At 39.3% G+C, this 17,892-nt stretch overlaps 1 protein-coding gene across 4 annotated transcripts in view; it reads left to right on the top strand.

The window, feature by feature from the left end:
- The window catches only part of CSMD1 (CUB and Sushi multiple domains 1), a 2,000,616-nt gene that overhangs the window by 1,432,395 nt on the left and 550,329 nt on the right, over positions 1-17,892 (top strand). For all 4 annotated transcript variants that reach the window (XM_073336216.1, XM_073336215.1, XM_073336217.1 and 1 more), the window contains exon 12: positions 1,799-1,911. In XM_073336216.1, the coding sequence (XP_073192317.1) occupies positions 1,799-1,911 (113 nt within the window). The remainder of the gene's footprint in view (positions 1-1,798; positions 1,912-17,892) is intronic.

Here is a 17,892-nt window from a genome sequence, read left to right as displayed (position 1 = left end):
ATATTAGTAAGAGAGCTGTCATGATGAAGCACAAGGAGAGAGGAGATCTCTGGAAAGTTAGGATTGATGGTACAGGTAAGGGGAAATTGGGGAAGTATGAAACCCAGTGCTTGAGGATGCCACAGACAGAGCCAAATATTACAGGGGCCTCGACCCAGCCTCTAATTCTGTAGGTACATTTTTATATCCTCAGTAAACTGCCAGCACAAATAGTTCTGTTTGAGATGACAGTCTACCTGATTTGCCTGTAAAATCAGGGATCTAAATGTTAGCATTTCCACCTATAAGCCCTCCCCTGCAGATAATAACATGCATAAAATTAGAATTAATTTTAAAAATCAGGCACAACTTTTTTTTTTTAAAGCTATGGAACTAATGTACTGGAGGATCCTTTGAGGAGCATTTGAATTTTTGCCTAATTTCAGTTATCTTATTTAGCTTTTCCTTCAGGTTTTTGTGCTTTCCATGTAAATTTGCTGACGTTCCTCTATTCCACATATAATTTCAGATGTTCTAATAATTAATATCCAAGTGGAGTCAAGCTGAAATAATAGAAACTGGTCAAAAATGATTTATTTGGTTGCTTTAGCCTGTTCTTTTTCACAAAATGTACATGAATAGATTTTTATTTTTACAAATGTGTTTATTATGAATTATTCAATGAATAGTTTTCAAGAACTTATTTGAGCTATGGATTGTCTGAATAGTTCAGGCTGCCTATTCAGTTCTGTTTCTGGTTGAAATGAATTTGATTTCTAGGTTAAATAAATCTCAGCTGTGGATCCAAACTTGCTATCACATGTACAAAACTGTATTGTTTACTGTATTTGCTGAAAAGCAAACAATACAGAGAGTGAACAGACTGAATCAAAACCAATTTTTAATTCAGCAACAGTTCATGTACAAGCTTTATGCCATTTAACCAGCTCTGTATACACTACATTGTACTTGAATATTGACCTTCATTTAAACGTCGATTGTGACAAATATATTGAGCCAAATCCAGGACTGACCTAGACAGCTGCATTTCCATTGAAGTCAATTTGTCCCATTATGTTTTTGAAATTAGTTTTTCAGTGAGGACTCCCCTTGACAAACTATCTCTGCCATTCCAAAAATATAAACTAAAAATAAAATATGTTTTGATGAAACTTTGAGGGTTCTTTATTCCCTGCTTGATTATTTAGAATTTGCCATTTTCCCCATATTTTGTTGAAATTTTGTCAAATGGTTCTGTTCACCATTTTTATATATTATGGATATTTAGATAATCTCCATTAAGATTTGCTAAGCAAAAGCTATTTATGACTGTAGTTCAGTTTCAATAATACATTTTCCCCATTCCAATTCTGAAGTCTTTCATTTTAACTCTGCAACAAAAGTTTCTTGGTATGCAGTCTTCCCTGTTTTGAGAAGAATTTTAGTTCCTTAGAGGATACTTGCCTTTTTTATTGTTACACTGAAGTGTTCAAGACTAGGTATGTGTAGTAGCTTACTGAAAAACAGCAAGTCATGCCACAAAATTTCACTGTTCTACTTATTGTATGTTGCATTAAAGCAGTCGCCATTAAAATGTCTACATTTGCTGACAGTTATCACACATTGCTATCTGAAATACCAGTTATTTCCTAAAAATGGAGACTAGTGTGAATTAACTACTGCCGAATGTGGACATTTTAGAACAGTAGTATAATGTAATGTAATTGTTTAAATATCATTTTAACATCAAAATATATTTTCTGTTCATCTATGTCACCCATGCAACTAGAAATGACATTGTGGTTTATCCTATCTGCAGACTTACTGGCTCTAGTGTTCCTGATCTTATTGTGAGCATGAGCAACCAGATGTGGCTACATTTGCAATCTGATGACAGCATTGGCTCACCAGGATTCAAAGCTGTCTATCAAGGTATGAACGAAAGTAAATTAACTCATTTACATTCATAATCTAGGATCCTTTGATACACAACAAAACATATATGTATTTATATGTACTTTAAATGTGTGTTTGTTTTGTATAACAAGGCAGCCTGTCAGTGCTAGACCAATGGACTAATAGCTAGTGCAGGGGTGGCTCCAGCCTCTTCCTTGTAGAGGGCTGAAGTGGGCCAGACACAAAATTGGAGGGCTGTGCCACCCCATGCCACGAGACCCTGGCCTCTCCATGCCCCACCCTCTGGCCAGGTCAGAGGCTAAAAGTCATAGTCGGGCGGTGCAGGGCACTGGCTGCTTGCAGCTGGTAAGAGCTGCCCCGGTTGGGGACTGCAGATACTACACATGCCCTGGGCGGTACGCCCCAGCAGGCAGGTACACAGGCCAGGGACTGCTCTCAGGAACCCCAGCCTCCTGCCTGGGCTGACTTCTCCACTGTTGCTGGAGCTGCTCTGCTGTCAGAGCTGGGCAGCTAGAGACTGGCAGTTGCTACAGGGGGGCTAAGGCAAATGTTGGGGTGACTATATCCCCTACAAGCCCCCACCTCAGCATTGCCCCATGTCTAGTGTTAAGCAATGCCTCACTGAAAATGTTGGTTCAGAATGGCTGAGAATGGGGTTGTTATAAAAGTGAAAGCCAAAACTTTCTTACTTATGTGGCTTTAAAATGAATGGAAGCTGTAGATCTACATCACTTTTGAAAATCACAGCACTTTTATTTAGGTTCTGAAGTACAGAATTAATTGCTTAACTTTGGATACCTAAGTTTGCAAATATTAGTTAGTATTACCAAGAATTATCAAAAGAGAGTTGGGAGGGGTGAAGCATTCGTATTGTTTTCATACAACATAGAGGCTCTTTTCAGATTTAACCAAATTTATACCTGCCATGTAAGGTACAGAATGAATGCATTTATTGTGGCTGTCAGTGAAAGAAAGGCCAGCATATATGGGGGGAAATATGGTCCAGAATAAAGAAGTTATGGAAATTCTTAAACCCTCTACTTAGCTAAATTTATTCTGCTACTACGTCAAGCAAAGGAGGGCCTGTAATGGGTGCACTCAACCCTTGTGAGTGCCCCGTGGGCCAAGTGGGTATACCTGCGCGCACTCGCTCTCTCAGATTGTCCCTGCTCTGGGAAAGAGCAGCGCCCCAGGGGTCTCTCCCTAGAGACAATGTTTTCGCCCTCTTGGACTTCCTGGCTGCAGCTCTCCAGCTGGGCCGTGATAGTTCAGTTCCCCCTCTGGGGTCCTTAATGTCCAGACCACTTCCCTCCAGTGGCTAATCAGGGGTGGGGAGGGAACCGGGTCCACCTGGTACTCCAGGTCCCAGCCCAGGGACCCTGTAGAGAGCAGCCGTCTGCTGTGTGCCTTTAATTATATTGCACGGCTTCTCTAATTCCCTGGTTTCAGAGTAACAGCCATGTTAGTCTGTATTCGCAAAAAGAAAAGGAGTACTTGTGGCACCTTAGAGACTAACCAATTTATTTGAGCATTAGCTTTCGTGAGCTACAGCTCACTTCATCGGATGCATACTGTGGAAAGTATAGAAGATCTTTTTATACACACAAAGCATGAAAAAATGGGTGTTTACCACTACAAAAGTTTTTCTCTCCCCACACCCCACTCTCCTGCTGGTAATAGCTTATCTGAGTGATCACTTTAGATAAGCTATTACCAGCAGGAGAGTGCGGTGGGGGGAGAGAAAACCTTTTGTAGTGGTAAAAACCCATTTTTTCATGCTTTGTGTGTATAAAAAGATCTTCTATACTTTCCACAGTATGCATCCGATGAAGTGAGCTGTAGCTCACGAAAGCTTATGCTCAAATAAATTGGTTAGTCTCTAAGGCGCCACAAGTACTCCTTTTCTAATTCCCTGGGCCACTTCCTGGTGGCCCCATGCCATTTTCACCCTTACCTCAGGGGCTTGTCCAAATGGAGTCCCAGCAACCAGCTCAGGGATCCTTCTGGCAGCGCTGCCCTGTCTGGGGTTCTGTAGCTCTGTCAGCCAGCCACACACCATCCACACTCCTACAGCTCCAGCAAGGAACTGAACTATTTCTGGTCCTGCAGCTCTACTTATACCAGGCTGCTGGACCCCAGTTGGCTTTGTCCCACACAGCCACATTAGGCAGCCTGGAGGACCTCTCTACTGCCTTTTTTGGGGGGCAGGGTGTGGCACGGGTCCTCAGAGGGTCTGGTATACCCTGTCACAGGACCTCTGTAACATAAGCCTTTATAACTATCTGTTTATGGACTTCAGTAATACCAGACTATGAGGCTTCTGATATATCAATTGGGTTGTTACACTCTGGCCATAAATATATAACCTGGTATTAATATACAGCAGGTATTATTTCAGAATGAACACTTTTTATGATAATTGCAGCTCAAATTTTGCAGCTTAGAACAGATCTTAAAAAGTGGTATAATGCTTGATTTATTCCTGTTAGTTTAGTTTACCTTAAGGACAAGAGACAGTTACTGGTATCATTAGTGATTTCTTTAAGAGGAGCATTCTCGGTATGTCAAGCAAATTGTTCCTATCTGATAGTTACTTTGTCAAAGTTATTTTTAAGAGCTTTTCAAGCTCTTATCCGAGCCTGCCTTTAGCTATTTAAAAAGGATTACTGGACAGTCATTATTTCTTCTTCAAGCTGAATACTACCACTAATGGCATGTGATGCTCTGGTGTTAATAATGTTGAATCAGGGTCCTGTTCCTGTGCAGAATCAGAACAGGCCTCCTGAGTAGGCTCTTTGGAGGATATAATGTATCTGGTCCTGGAGTTTCTCCAGCACTGTGGAAGTTGGGTCCATTATCTGAGTCTGTTGGTGTTAGGGCAACCTCCATGCTGAGAGTTTTAATGGTGCCTGGTTTTGCCTGGAACCAACACTAGTGTGCCTGGCATGTTTCCCTCTGTGCCAGAGGCAGCCTTGATACTGGGGAATCCTTCATCTCTGCACTAACCTCTCCTGACTCTTTTTAGATTACCCCCATTTTAATCCACAAATGAGGTGACAATATTGGCAGGAACTTCCGCTTCAGAAGTCTGTTATTTTTCATCTCTCACAAAGGGGTCTAGAAGGGGTCTTCTTCTTTTATCACCACCATTTGTGAAACCAGTCCTTTCTCTTCATGATCGGTCAGCATACATGACAACTTGTCTGAATTGGATGGTGATAAAGCAGGGGCTGATGTCAATTAATTTGCTACATTGCAAGAAGCTTAATGTTTTCTGCTTCTCTTGATCACACATCATGCCTGTGTCAGTGTCATTGTCTGACAACTACAGACCATTTCTGAAATAGTCAATTTGGATAGCTGAGACACACAGTTCAAGAAGAGACTCACTGTTTCTTTGGAGATCAAAGTAAAGGGGAAGGTAACTTTTTCTATCAATGAAGAGCTGCTGCATGCTGTTAGAGATCATAGAATCATAGCAGAATAGAGTTGGAAGAGACCTCAGGAAGTCATCTAGTCCAACCCCCTGCTCAAAGCAGGACCAACCCCAACTAAATCATCCTAGCCAGGGCTTTGTCAAGCCAGGCCTTAAAAACCTATAAGGAATGAGATTCCACCACCTCCTTAGGTAACCCAGACCAGTGTTTCACCACCCTCTTAGTGAAATATTTTTTTCCTAATATCAAACCTAGACCCCCCCCCCCCCGCAACTTGAAACCATTGCTCCTTGTTCTGTCATCTGCCACCACCAAGAACAGCCTAGATCCATCGTCTTTGGAACCCCCCTTTAGGTAGTTGAAGGCTGCTATCAAATCCCCCCTCACTCTTCTCTTCTGCAGACGAAATAAGCCTAGTTCCCTCAGCCTGTCCTCATAAGTCATATTCCTCAACCCCCTAATCATTTTTGTTGCCCTTCACTGGACTCTCTCCATTTTTTTCACATCCTTTCTGTAGTGGGGGGCCCAAAACTGGATTCAGTACTCCAGATGTGGCCTCAGAGGGGAATAATCACTTCCCTCGATCTGCTGGCAATGCTCCTATTAATGCAAACTCCTCTGTTGGCTTCTCCTCTGTTTGCAGCTCACTCGATTTGCAACTGGCTGATTTTTTTATAAGGCTGCTGGCTCAAATCAGTTGCCCTGGCTCAAAGCCTTCCCTCCAATCAATCATTTAAGGCCCACCATAGCTCCTCTCAGACAGTTTCCAGGTAAACTACCTCTGTTGTCTTCTCTTCTGTTCACAGAGATATCACACCTAATCCATAATCTGCATCTTCTATCACCTGGGCAACTGATCACTTAGATCAGATGCAACAGCAGAGAGTTTGGTGTTCTTTACACATTTGACTTTTTCTTCTCCACTCTCACTGGCTAGTGACAAAACTGAGGTCTCCATGGTTGTTCACTTTTCTCCATCTAACAAAGGCTTTCAACAGAAAAATGTATTTCTCAGATACATTGAGTAGTCTTATTTATTCTCTGGTCATTGAGGCCCAAATCTGTTCTAGCTTTTGGACTCTCACCATCTCCTTGATAAGCAAAATAAGATGGTGGAAAGCATCCTTTCTGAAGGCCTCATAATTTTTAAATGTATACTGTGTGGTACTTCAGATATGTCTGCATGAACTGTGGGATATGGCTTGTCTGTACTAATTTAAAGCAAAATGGAAATATGCATTTGATGTCGAGAGCTTAAAAAAATAGATACATAGCAAGACTGATTAGCATCTGCAGAAGATGGAGGAAGAGACCAAGTTTACTGCTCTGTTGTTGGGGATGACCCAAACTAGTTAAAGAGAAGTAACCATGTTTCATCAATTTGCAGCAGCTTCTGTTTCTTTTAATCTACTACTACTACAGAAGTCTCAACTGTAACAGCAACAAAATAGGAAAGTTAAGTTAATCATTTTAAGCTGAGATTTGCTTAAAGGATTGTTTAGCTGTGCATTAAACTTGTGCACCTAATGAGCTCAGTGCTTTCCTGAGGGCATAGTCCTGACCTCTATTTCACTTATGTCCATTTCTTCACATTCCTTTGCACACCATTTTGTCTCTTTCCCTGTGGCATGAGGTAGAATTATTACAGATTCTTGGGTATTGAAGATAATACAGTATGAATGCATGGTCCAGTTTTACTCATAATGGAAATAGCAACTCTGCTCAAAAATGGATTTCCTTCTGGCCTGGAAATCTATGACTCTCTTAAGGTTAGAAGTCCTGGGGCATAGAAAAGGACTTTTGTTGATACTTCCTCAGCCCCCCAAAAAGATGACTTTGTCCCATCAAGAACATGAAAAAAAATTAATTCCACATTCTGATTTTATATCACTTTGCCTTCCATGTGAGATTGCTTCAAGGTTCCTGACTTAGAGAGGTGAATTTTTGCTGTATCTGTCCATCTTATCAAATATCTTTATTTCTTTGTGGGTTACAGCCACTGCTACTATACAAGGCTGTTCTCTGGCTTTCCTGCAGAACCAAAGTTATTCCCCCTGGATGTGTGATAATAATGGCTGTATTGCTCAGACATCTGGGAATACACTGTCATATTGATAATATTATCTCTAGATCTTCTGACTCAAGAAGATGGTCTTACTCTACATCTTAATCCTGAGTTATTCCACCTGGGTCCTCAGGGCATGGGATGTTAAAAATATCTTGATTGAATGTGCCCTGTGGTAATTCAGTGTATATCGTTGCAATCCATGGAAATATCTAGTTTGAACTGATACCTAGATATGTAAAAGTCTTCTTTGATGGCAACATCTAACCTGTTTTTATTGTCTACTCCAATGTCATCAATATTGGACTGTTTACAGGAAATCTTTCAGCTTCTCTTTGTCATTGATCAAAGACACCTATCTGCCATCTCAGCATACCAGCTTCTTGATGATAAGTGTAAAATCTTCAACCACGACTCTGTCAGAAGAGTCTTCAAAGATTCTGCTTAACGTTTTTCCACCAATCAAAGAACCCGTTCCAGCAGAGAGTCTCATTTCATTGGTGACAAAGTTAATTGATTACCCACTTTGAGCCTTTATGGGACTTCCCTTTACTTTGCTGGTCACCAAAGACAGCCTTTTTGATCAGTTACCTCTGAGAGAAAGGAGAACTGCAGACTTTGATGGCTCATCTTCCCATCACAATGTTCCAGAGGGACAAAGTTGCCTGCATCCTTATTTGAAATTTTTACTCAAAACAGTGTCTGAGTTTTACTTAAATCAGACCACGAATCTTCAAATTTTCTTTCCAAAGACTTACGAGCTCCTAGATGAATCTTGACTCCGTAATCTAGAAATTAAGATGAATTCCAGGTCTATTTGGCTAAAACTAAGGTATTTAGGAAGTCTCTTGGATAATTTGTAGTTTATAGAGAAGAATGTAAAGGAAAATGTCATTTCTGTCCCAATCCTTTCAGAGTGGATTAGATTATGTATTCAAACATGTGATAGTTTATTTAAGATACCAATACATGATGGATTTGCTGTTCATTCCACTAGGCCTAGGGTACTGCTCAGGCTTGCCTTCACAACATTTTCATATCAGAAATATATAATGCTGCTACATACAATATTATACACAGTCTTATTGAACCCTATTGTCTCCATTTGGCATCCAGGGTTAATGCTAGCTTTGAGAAGGCAGTTTTGTTTAATTAGAACTCTCCAGCCCACTTTCCTAGTGGTTCTACTCCTAATTAAACTTCCACAAATGGGAATATGCAAATATAATATCACAGAAGAAAAATATATTAGACACCAATAACTAGCTCTTCAAGAGAGTTGCTTCTACATATTTCCTGTACCTGCCCACATCTTCCTTTTATTCAGTTATACTCTCCTAGGATTCTGGGCCTTAATGGGTGGAACTGATGAGATAGAGCACAACTCAGCCCTGTATACCCTCAGGTTAAACATTTGGTGTCTTATGCAGTTGCAAAAGGCATTGTTTTTTTAAAAGGTTTCTTACGTTTAGCTACGTTACAGGGCAGCTTCTCACACATGTGAATATGTAGTAGCATTTCTCGTCAAAGAACTATGGTTGCTGGTAAATCTTTTAAATACACAGGAATGATGTAGATCCCATACCATAACAGCTGATGTAACCTGTGGAATAGAAGATAGTACAGTCAACACTGAAATTGGAGTTGGCATGCTCACTCAAAAGGGCCAATGGAGGCTTTGTTTTTTATAAAAAGGATTAATATATAGCTGTATTGATATTACTTTCCAGTCGCATAATCAAGTGGCATGATTAGAAAGACAAAAAATGCAACTGTCTTGTTTATGATATAAGTGAAATGATAAAAACCGTCCATGATATAGGGTACTTTGTTTGAGAGGCAATGTGAAAATGCTGATATGGGAAAAAATGCTTGGGGTGGGGGGAAGAGGTCTTATATTTCAAGACCTATAAAAGAAGGCTTGTAAATAACTGCAATAGTTTCAATTGTTCTCATTCCTACTAAATTCCCACAATGAGACCTTGTTACTGAATTTTGATTTTTCTTTTTGTTTTATTTATTTGTGCAATATTTAAATAAAGTAGTACATTCCCTGTGGTTGCATTCCTAGGAACCTATTTAATAGAATTTGAAAAATGGAGATGACTGATATGTGGAAGCTACTTCTAGAAATGGCTGTAAGCATGAAAGTAATTTCCCACATTGATTTCCAAATTTTACTTATTAAAAAGGCATAAAAGTTGTGCAGACGCTGCACAAGATTCCATATGTCAAAGATTGATATGACTATGCAGAAACCTTTAAAGTAAGTCAGATGTGCTTTTCTTTCAGAAAATGCAAGAAGCTAATGTTTAGTTCTTTACACATTTAGTATGCTTGTCAACAAAGGTCCAGAGTACAAATACTATTTCTTTAGACAGATACGTGCTGTATATTTTGGTTACCTTTTCAGGTAACCCTACATTTGTGACATTTTCTCAACAAATTACATTTCCACTAACCTGCTCCTTTTCAATAGCTTACATTTCATTTGAGATAATATGGAGAAATTGTGCTCGGGTTACAGCTGGGGGGAGCTGTGTATAAAAGTGGAAAGGATCACCTTTTGGATACAATATCATTATTTTATTACCTTATTGGGTTAGTTGCTTTCGATATATTATTATATTATAATTATTTGTGGCAGCTTTATTTTCTTAAAAATTATCAGGAACTGAGCGCTGCCCCTTATGTTTTAGCAAGTATCTAATTTTCATGTTAAACACAATACTGCTTTATTTTGAAAATGATATTGTAAGGGTAATCTTCAGTGTCTCTGCCTATGTAGTTGAAAGTAGAGCTCTTTGTACTGGTTGTCTATGGCTTGTTGTTTAAAAAAGTCCTTATAGAATTAAAAAAATACAAATAAACCCAAATCCCAAAAGATCTAAATTTATCGAATCTTTGGTTAAACAAATACTATTTTATCAGTGCTAATAAAGAGATTTTTTTAAAAGAGGATTTTGAAATGTCTAGGAATGAAGTTAAAAAGAAAAAAAAATCCTGTTCCTGTAAGCTGAACAGTTGATGAAGCCCCTGCATCACCCGATCACGAATATTCTTGGTTATTGTTTTTTAGTAAATTTTATTCATTATAGAAGAATAAGGTTGTATCTTAGGTTACTGCCCCTAAACTCTGTAGTTTTTGTATCTGAAAATCTTCTCCTCACAGACAAGAGAATGGTTCTTTCTGACCAGATTCTGAGTTACAGTTCACAGGGCAAAGACTTAAATATATTCTGTTATTCTAGAACTACATCATGATACTGAGGTTACAGAAAATATCTAAAAGCCTTGGTTAAAATCCTTGTTGTGTTGTAGTCAATGGCAAAACTCTCTGACTTCAGTAGGAGCAGGATTTCACCTCACAGACTGCTATAAGTAAAAAAAACAAAAACAAAAAATTATTAGGTTTTGTTGCTAAAGCAGATGCCTTTTTATGTGTTGCAGGGTGATAGTAATCAATAATATTTTCTATTTGTAACAGCCATGAATTTATGATAAAACTTTGGAGTAGCTTATCAAAATGATACATGATGAAGCGAGCTGTAGCTCACGAAAGCTTATGCTCTAATAATTTGTTAGTCTCTAAGGTGCCACAAGTACTCCTTTTCTTTTTACGGATACAGACTAACATGTCTGCTACTCTGAAACCTCTCAACTTCCACTGAAGGTCCATTGTCTTCAAGAGCAGTTGAGTTTTCTTAACATCACACAGGATCTATAGGAAATATCACTATATACAGAAAAGTAGTATGTTTTTCAGAATTTAGTATGGCATTTTAGAAGGAAATTATTTGGAGACATTTTTAATACAAACAACCCCCAAAAATAACAGTCTAAAATTCACTCACTTCTTAGAAAAATCCTTTTGAAATGTTCAATTTAAATTCATCACGCTCATTGACAAAGTATTTTTTTTCAAATGATATTGTGTATGTTTTACCATAGCTGTTTAACTTTTAGCAGAGGGTAAACTAAAGGAATTTTTCCTTTTGATCTGCTGCGGTGCAGTAAAAACAGGGCCTTGTGTCAGACACACTTAAGAATTTGTTGAGTAAAATGCTATAGTTTTAGAACACATGTCCACAGTGTTATAGGATGTTCTTACTCAGGGCCGTCCCTAGGGGGTGCAGAGCCCGGGGCATAGGCACCAAGTTTCTAATCTGCTGCGGGGTGCTCCCCGCAGCTCTGGCCAGGCCCTGATTCCACTCCACCCCTTCCCCCAAGGCCCCACCCCACCCTGCTTCTTCCCACCGCTGCTCTGCCCCCACCCCACCTCTTCCCGCCCTGCCTCTTCCCACTCCATCCCGCTTCTTCCCTGCCCAGTTCCGCCCCTTCCCCCGAGCATATTGCACCCTTGTTCTTCCCCCCTCCCCCCCCCAGCGCCTCCTGACTCCACAAAACATCTGCTCTGCGGCAGGCAGTAGGCGTTGAGAGGAAGTGGGAGGTGCTGATAGGCCAAGGGATGGCTCTGTCCTTACTGGAGTACCCTCTTCCAGCAATCACTTAGACTCAGTTTCCCAGATGATGTTCCACAGCTCTGCCCACCTTCCACACCTTCTGAGTTGCAGAGACATAGCTCTCAGGCTATTTCCTTTACAGTTCTATCCATTCTAGGACACTCAAAGTCCAAAAAAAGTATAAAGCAATATAAGCTCTTCACATTCCTCTGGGATATCTGCTGGTACCAGTCTGACCCTGGTCCTGGTCCTGGCCAGCCTTCTCTCCTACAGTGAGAGCTCCACATCTGCTCTATCTGCTCCTTCCAGCTGAGTAGGGCTTTTCTCTTTAAGCATCTCCCTGGAACTGCTCCCGGCTGAAGGTCTCTTAATTTGGACTAATAGGCCTTCAGTAACCCATTAACCCCTGCCTGTTTTCTGTGCTCCATATACACAGATTATTTTCCTACAGACAGAGAAAGTATACTATATTGAACTTTTGGCTTAGAATGAGCAGGAATTAATTTTGACTATACTGCAGCAAAGATAGTATATGAATAATTTTGAGTGATATGCTGGAAAAGCTGCCAAAAGAATAATTCAATAGAATAGAGCTCAGTAACAATATTATATTTAAACTATACAGTGCCAAAGTCACTGGAAACAAGGAGACGGGATGACAGATGTTAATTAGCCTTCTTACTAAGAATACTGTGAGAGAGAAGGAAAAAGAAGCATCTTGCAAGTCCATTTTATATTATGCACCAAAACATTAAAATAACATTGTGGGTCCAAAGTCAACCGTTCAAAAGTCATAGCAGTCAATTTATATATACTACACACAACAAAAAGAATCTTCGAAACTTTATTTAAACTGAAAAGTCATAACATTCTAGAATTTAGCCCCCTTTTGTGCATGCAGTCTTTAAATACATGATCGGTCTGTGCTGCCTCCCTCCTCTCCCCTGGACCTCTGCCTCATTCAGCACACAGGATGGCCAAAGCTCAGGGAATGAGGCAGTTCAATAGTTTTATCCTCATCATTCAATGTGTGGTTGTCATAAATATAAAGGGAAGGGTAAACCCCTTTGAAATCCCTCCTGGCCAGGGGAAAGCTCCTCTCACCTGTAAAGGGTTAAGAAGCTAAAGGTAACCTCGCTGGCACCTGACCAAAATGACCAATGAGGAGACAAGATACTTTCAAAAGCTGGGAGGAGGGAGAGAAACAAAGGGTCTGTGTGTCTGTCTATATGCTGGTTTTCTGCCGGGGATAGACCAGGAATGGAGTCTTAGAACTTTTAGTAAGTAATCTAGCTAGGTATGTGTTAGATTATGATTTCTTTAAATGGCTGAGAAAAGGATTGTGCTGAATAGAATAACTATTTCTGTCTGTGTATCTTTTTTGTAACTTAAGGTTTTGCCTAGAGGGGTTCTCTATGTTTTTGAATCTAATTACCCTGTAAGATATCTACCATCCTGATTTTACAGGGGGGATTTCTTTATTTCTATTTACTTCTATTTTTATTAAAAGTCTTCTTGTAAGAAACTGAATGCTTTTTCATTGTTCTCAGATCCAAGGGTTTGGGTCTGTGGTCACCTATGCAAATTGGTGAGGCTTTTTATCCAACATTTCCCAGGAAAGGGGGGGTGCAAGTGTTGGGAGGATTGTTCATTGTTCTTAAGATCCAAGGGTCTGGGTCTGTAGTCACCTAGACAAATTGGTGAGGCTTTTTACCAAACCTTGTCCAGGAAGTGGGGTGCAAGGTTTTGGGAAGTATTTTGGGGGGAAGGATGCATCCAAACAGCTCTTCCCCAGTAACCAGTATTAGTTTGGTGGTGGTAGCGGCCAGTCCAAGGACAACGGGTGGAATATTTTGTACCTTGGGGAAGTTTTGACCTAAGCTGGTAAAGATAAGCTTAGGAGGTTTTTCATGCAGGTCCCCACATCTGTACCCTAGAGTTCAGAGTGGGGGAGGAACCTTGACAGTGGTCCTTGCCTTATTTGCTGCACATCATCTTTCACTGTATGTGGGGTCTATTCAAAAGCATTCATCACCATAGTGACCTTGGATATGTCTACACAGCAAAGAAAAACCTGCAGCTGGCCCATGTCAGCCAACTCGGGCTCACTGGGCTTGGGCTGAGGGGCTGTTTCATTGCTGTATAGACTTCTGGGCTCAGGCTAGAGCCCGAGCTCTAGGACCCTGAAGGGTGGGAGGGTTCCAGAGCTCAAGCTCCAGCCCAATCCCAGAAGTCTACACATCAATGAAACAGTCTTGCAGCGCAAGTCCGAGTTAGCTGGCACAGGCCAGTTGTGGGTTTTTCTTTGCTGTGTAGACATATCCTTTGTGTTCCACAATATTAATGAATGTATTCCCCTGTGAGACAAAAAAGTATTATTCTCCCCATTTTACAGATGGGAAAACTAGAACAAAGATAGTTCCTGTGCACACGTTTTCTCAGTGTGAACATCAGTATTACAACTCAAGACAACTTGTTCTCACCCCTGCGCTCATTGTTCCAGCTCACATTCCCTTATTGCCAGAGGCAACGAGCATCCACAGTTTCCATTGGCTTCAATTGCACTAGGAGCAGAGCTGGGTGAAGGTTTTTTACCTAATTGATTTTTCACCAAAAATTGCATTTTTCAGGGCCTGGAACTATTCATTGAATTTGGTTGGGGGAAACAATGAAAAAAACAAACAAACAAAAAAACGTTGAAAACATCAAAATGTTTTGTGGGTTCAAAATGGTGCTTCAGTTTCAAATTTGGACAATTAAAAAAAAGCACATGCACACACACACACACATGCGCACAAGATCACCCCCAACAGCCAAACTGACCTGAAAAAATCAAGGAAAAATAGTTTTGAGGTGACTCTAAATAATAGTTTTCAGTTTGCAAAAATTTCTTTCAGATCAGACTGAACCAGATTTTTTTTTTTTTCTAATTTCTGTTTGGCTTCTGAACCAAAATTCCATCCTCTTCTCAGCTTTAGTTGTGAGTGAGTGCTCTGCACTACTACAAATCAGGCAGCTGGTGTCTCAAATTGGGCAGTCAGAAAATGAGGAACACACAGTGGGAACTACCTGTCAACATTTTGGTTTAAGCAGCTTTCTCTGTATCACATTGAAAGATTGTGGCCATGTTAGGGATACAATTGAGTTCTCTTTCGTTCAATTACCTTAAACATAAGACTGTGATTTTTCTTCCTTCAGTTCCATTCAGTCATTCACTCACTATACTGCCTTGTTCTATTGTTTTTATTTATTTTAACAAAACTTAAAACAACTGGCATGTGCCCTGCGGGAAATATAAAATCCCCAATCTCTTAGTGGCCTGGAAGTACAAATGGGACATCTCACAGCAGTCCTGATTCTACTACAGGCCTGAACTGAACCAGTGGTCTGTGATTTCACAAAGCCTAGGTATTCTTTCACTTGACCTTTTAGGTATCCATTTGTGACAGAATTAGTTTAGCTCTGTGATTGTAATAGTACATAACAACAAATCCAGTTAAAAAATAAAGATACAATTCTCATGATGTTCTATCAATAGAAATGAGTAGAGATTTCAAGAAGAGAATCAGGCAAGGAGTCTCAAATGCCAGGTCTACAACATTAATGCAGTGTTGATGCTTAGTTGAGCCTTAAAACTTCAAGCTTTTCATTATGACACTGAATGGAAGCAGAGATGCCTTTACATCTGAGACTGGCAATGGATCACTTTAAAATTTGAATATGTTTGTCCCTAAATAACTAATATTAGTGGTCATCTTATGAATATGTTACAATACTGAATGTAAACTAAAATGTTCTGGTTTTTTTTTTTTTACAAATGGAAAGGTAGTTTGAATACAATTCTCACAGTTATCCGTGCCCCACCACAGTTGATTTAACTCTTTGTGCCACCAGTCTGTTATATTAGAAAACCTACACCTTTAAAAAATTAATTAAATTAGGCCTTTGGCTTGGATGATATTGGTCTCTCTAAACTTGCAAATGAAGACACTTGCATGGTAGGAAATGAGTGAACACAGTATATTCTTTGAAAGAAATATATCAGGATTCAATCAAAGCAAGCTGTGATTTAGAAGATGTTTCTAAATTAGGCCAAAGCTTTTCCCTTCCTCTTTCTTTCTCCCTGTTCACATATATTCAGTTATCTCTTGACCTTTCCTCCTTTAGGCTCTGTATTCAGCAAAACACTTAAGCATACACATAACTTCAAGCACATGCTTAAATCCCATTGATTTCAATTAGACTTAAACATGTAATTAAGTGCATTGGTAAATTAGGAAGTTTTAATTTGCAATAAGAAAAGGAGTACTTGTGGCACCTTAGAGACTAACAAATTTATTTGAGCATAAGTTCATTTTAGCCATTAGTTACAACTACCAGTAGTCGGCCTTTTACTTTGGCAATAATCAGTTCTTCACATAGTTTTGTTTCCATAGGGAAAACTCTGCATTGAATTTCACTATGATGTTATGTAAATCAATGGGTGCATAGTTTCATACAGTGCAAGTTAGTTGCATGAGTGGAGAAATGGCAGTCACTTCACTTCCCACTATAGCAAACTGTTATAAAAAAAATGATATGAAGCAGTTCTTGCTGTGTTATAGCGTGAACTGATTTGCTAAAATATAATGGCAGCTGTTCAGCCAAGTCCTACAGTAAGTTTTTAAATATGTGGAATATATATAAAGTGTAATACAGCACTACTCAGGTTGCCTATATGGAAAAAGATGATTTTAGCAGGGTAAGTTACCAGTTGGGAGCAATGGGAGCGAGTGTCATAGATAACTAATAATTACTAGAAAAATCCAATTTATAATTCAGTCGCAGTGAAATCCTCATCACTAACTTTGCACAAAACAGGATTAGTACCGGAGAAACATACAGGGCTTGGGTTGGAGGATGGAACCAACTTCCCAACCTGTAAGTTACCCAAACGGCCTCTGTACAGCTGTTACTATAGCTCCCAGGTGAAATTCATAAAAAAAACAATAGCAAAGGAATCTTGAGACTGTTTGGGCATAAAGTGTGTTGGAAATCATTTTAATAGAGTATGTTCTCTAGATTGTTTATGTTAATTGCAGTAATGTACATCTAATGCCCTTTTATTACTATTTATTATTTAAAATTAATATTGTAGTAGCACCTTCCTGAAGGCCTCAACAAAGTTGGGACCCCATTGTGATGGACACTATACTAAAAAAAGAAGTTAATTACAGTCTCTGTCCCAAACAACTTAGTTTAACAGATATTCCATTCAATTATAATAATGTTTGATATATTGACTTACTTGTTAAAACACTTGCTGAAAACATCTTGCATTCTCTTGTAAGAATCATTGAAAATGCTAATCCATTGGGGAAAATATTTTGTGGGGGGAAAAGATTCTGGGGGATGTTGGTTTGTTTTTTATGCCTTGGACTAGGTTTCCTTCTGTTAAAGGCAAAATAGAAGAGTGAAATAGAGCAATAATTAGAGAGGCAATTGTGATAAAAAATAGGAACTTGGGTACCATGGTGACAGACATGGAATAAGAACTTACATAGGTACGTGGATATATAGATAGATATATAGTGATCAAGATGGGCTTGTAATAAAAGAGAACACAAAGCTGTTTGGACACAGAAGAAAATGGGTCTTTCTCCCTGTCTGTTTTAAACCAGGGTTTAATTGAGAATAAAAAAGCAGCAGTGCTGTTCCTGCAAACCAAGCTCTGCCCACTTGATTCACCAAAATGAGGTCTTTTGGTTTGAGTGTAGTCTTGAACCACATTTTTTCACATAAGTCTTATCCCCTTTATAGAGAGCTCTGTCCTTAGAAGCACTCGAAACAATGAGTTGCATGGCATGTCCACCAATTAAAAAAAGTTACTCAGTCATCTCTGACTTTGTATGAGGCTTTCTAATTTAATATTACTTTTGGACACAAAGAAAACCAAGAAATGTAATGTCTGTGATATGAAAGACCTTTTTTTTTTCAAATGCTGTTTACTGTTTATCCTTTCATATCTACATATATACTGTATATAAGCTAT

This window comes from Lepidochelys kempii, chromosome 3, assembly GCF_965140265.1.
Source record: "Lepidochelys kempii isolate rLepKem1 chromosome 3, rLepKem1.hap2, whole genome shotgun sequence".
NCBI classification, from domain to species: Eukaryota; Metazoa; Chordata; order Testudines; family Cheloniidae; genus Lepidochelys; species Lepidochelys kempii.
This window is presented reverse-complemented; position numbering and strand designations above follow the sequence as displayed.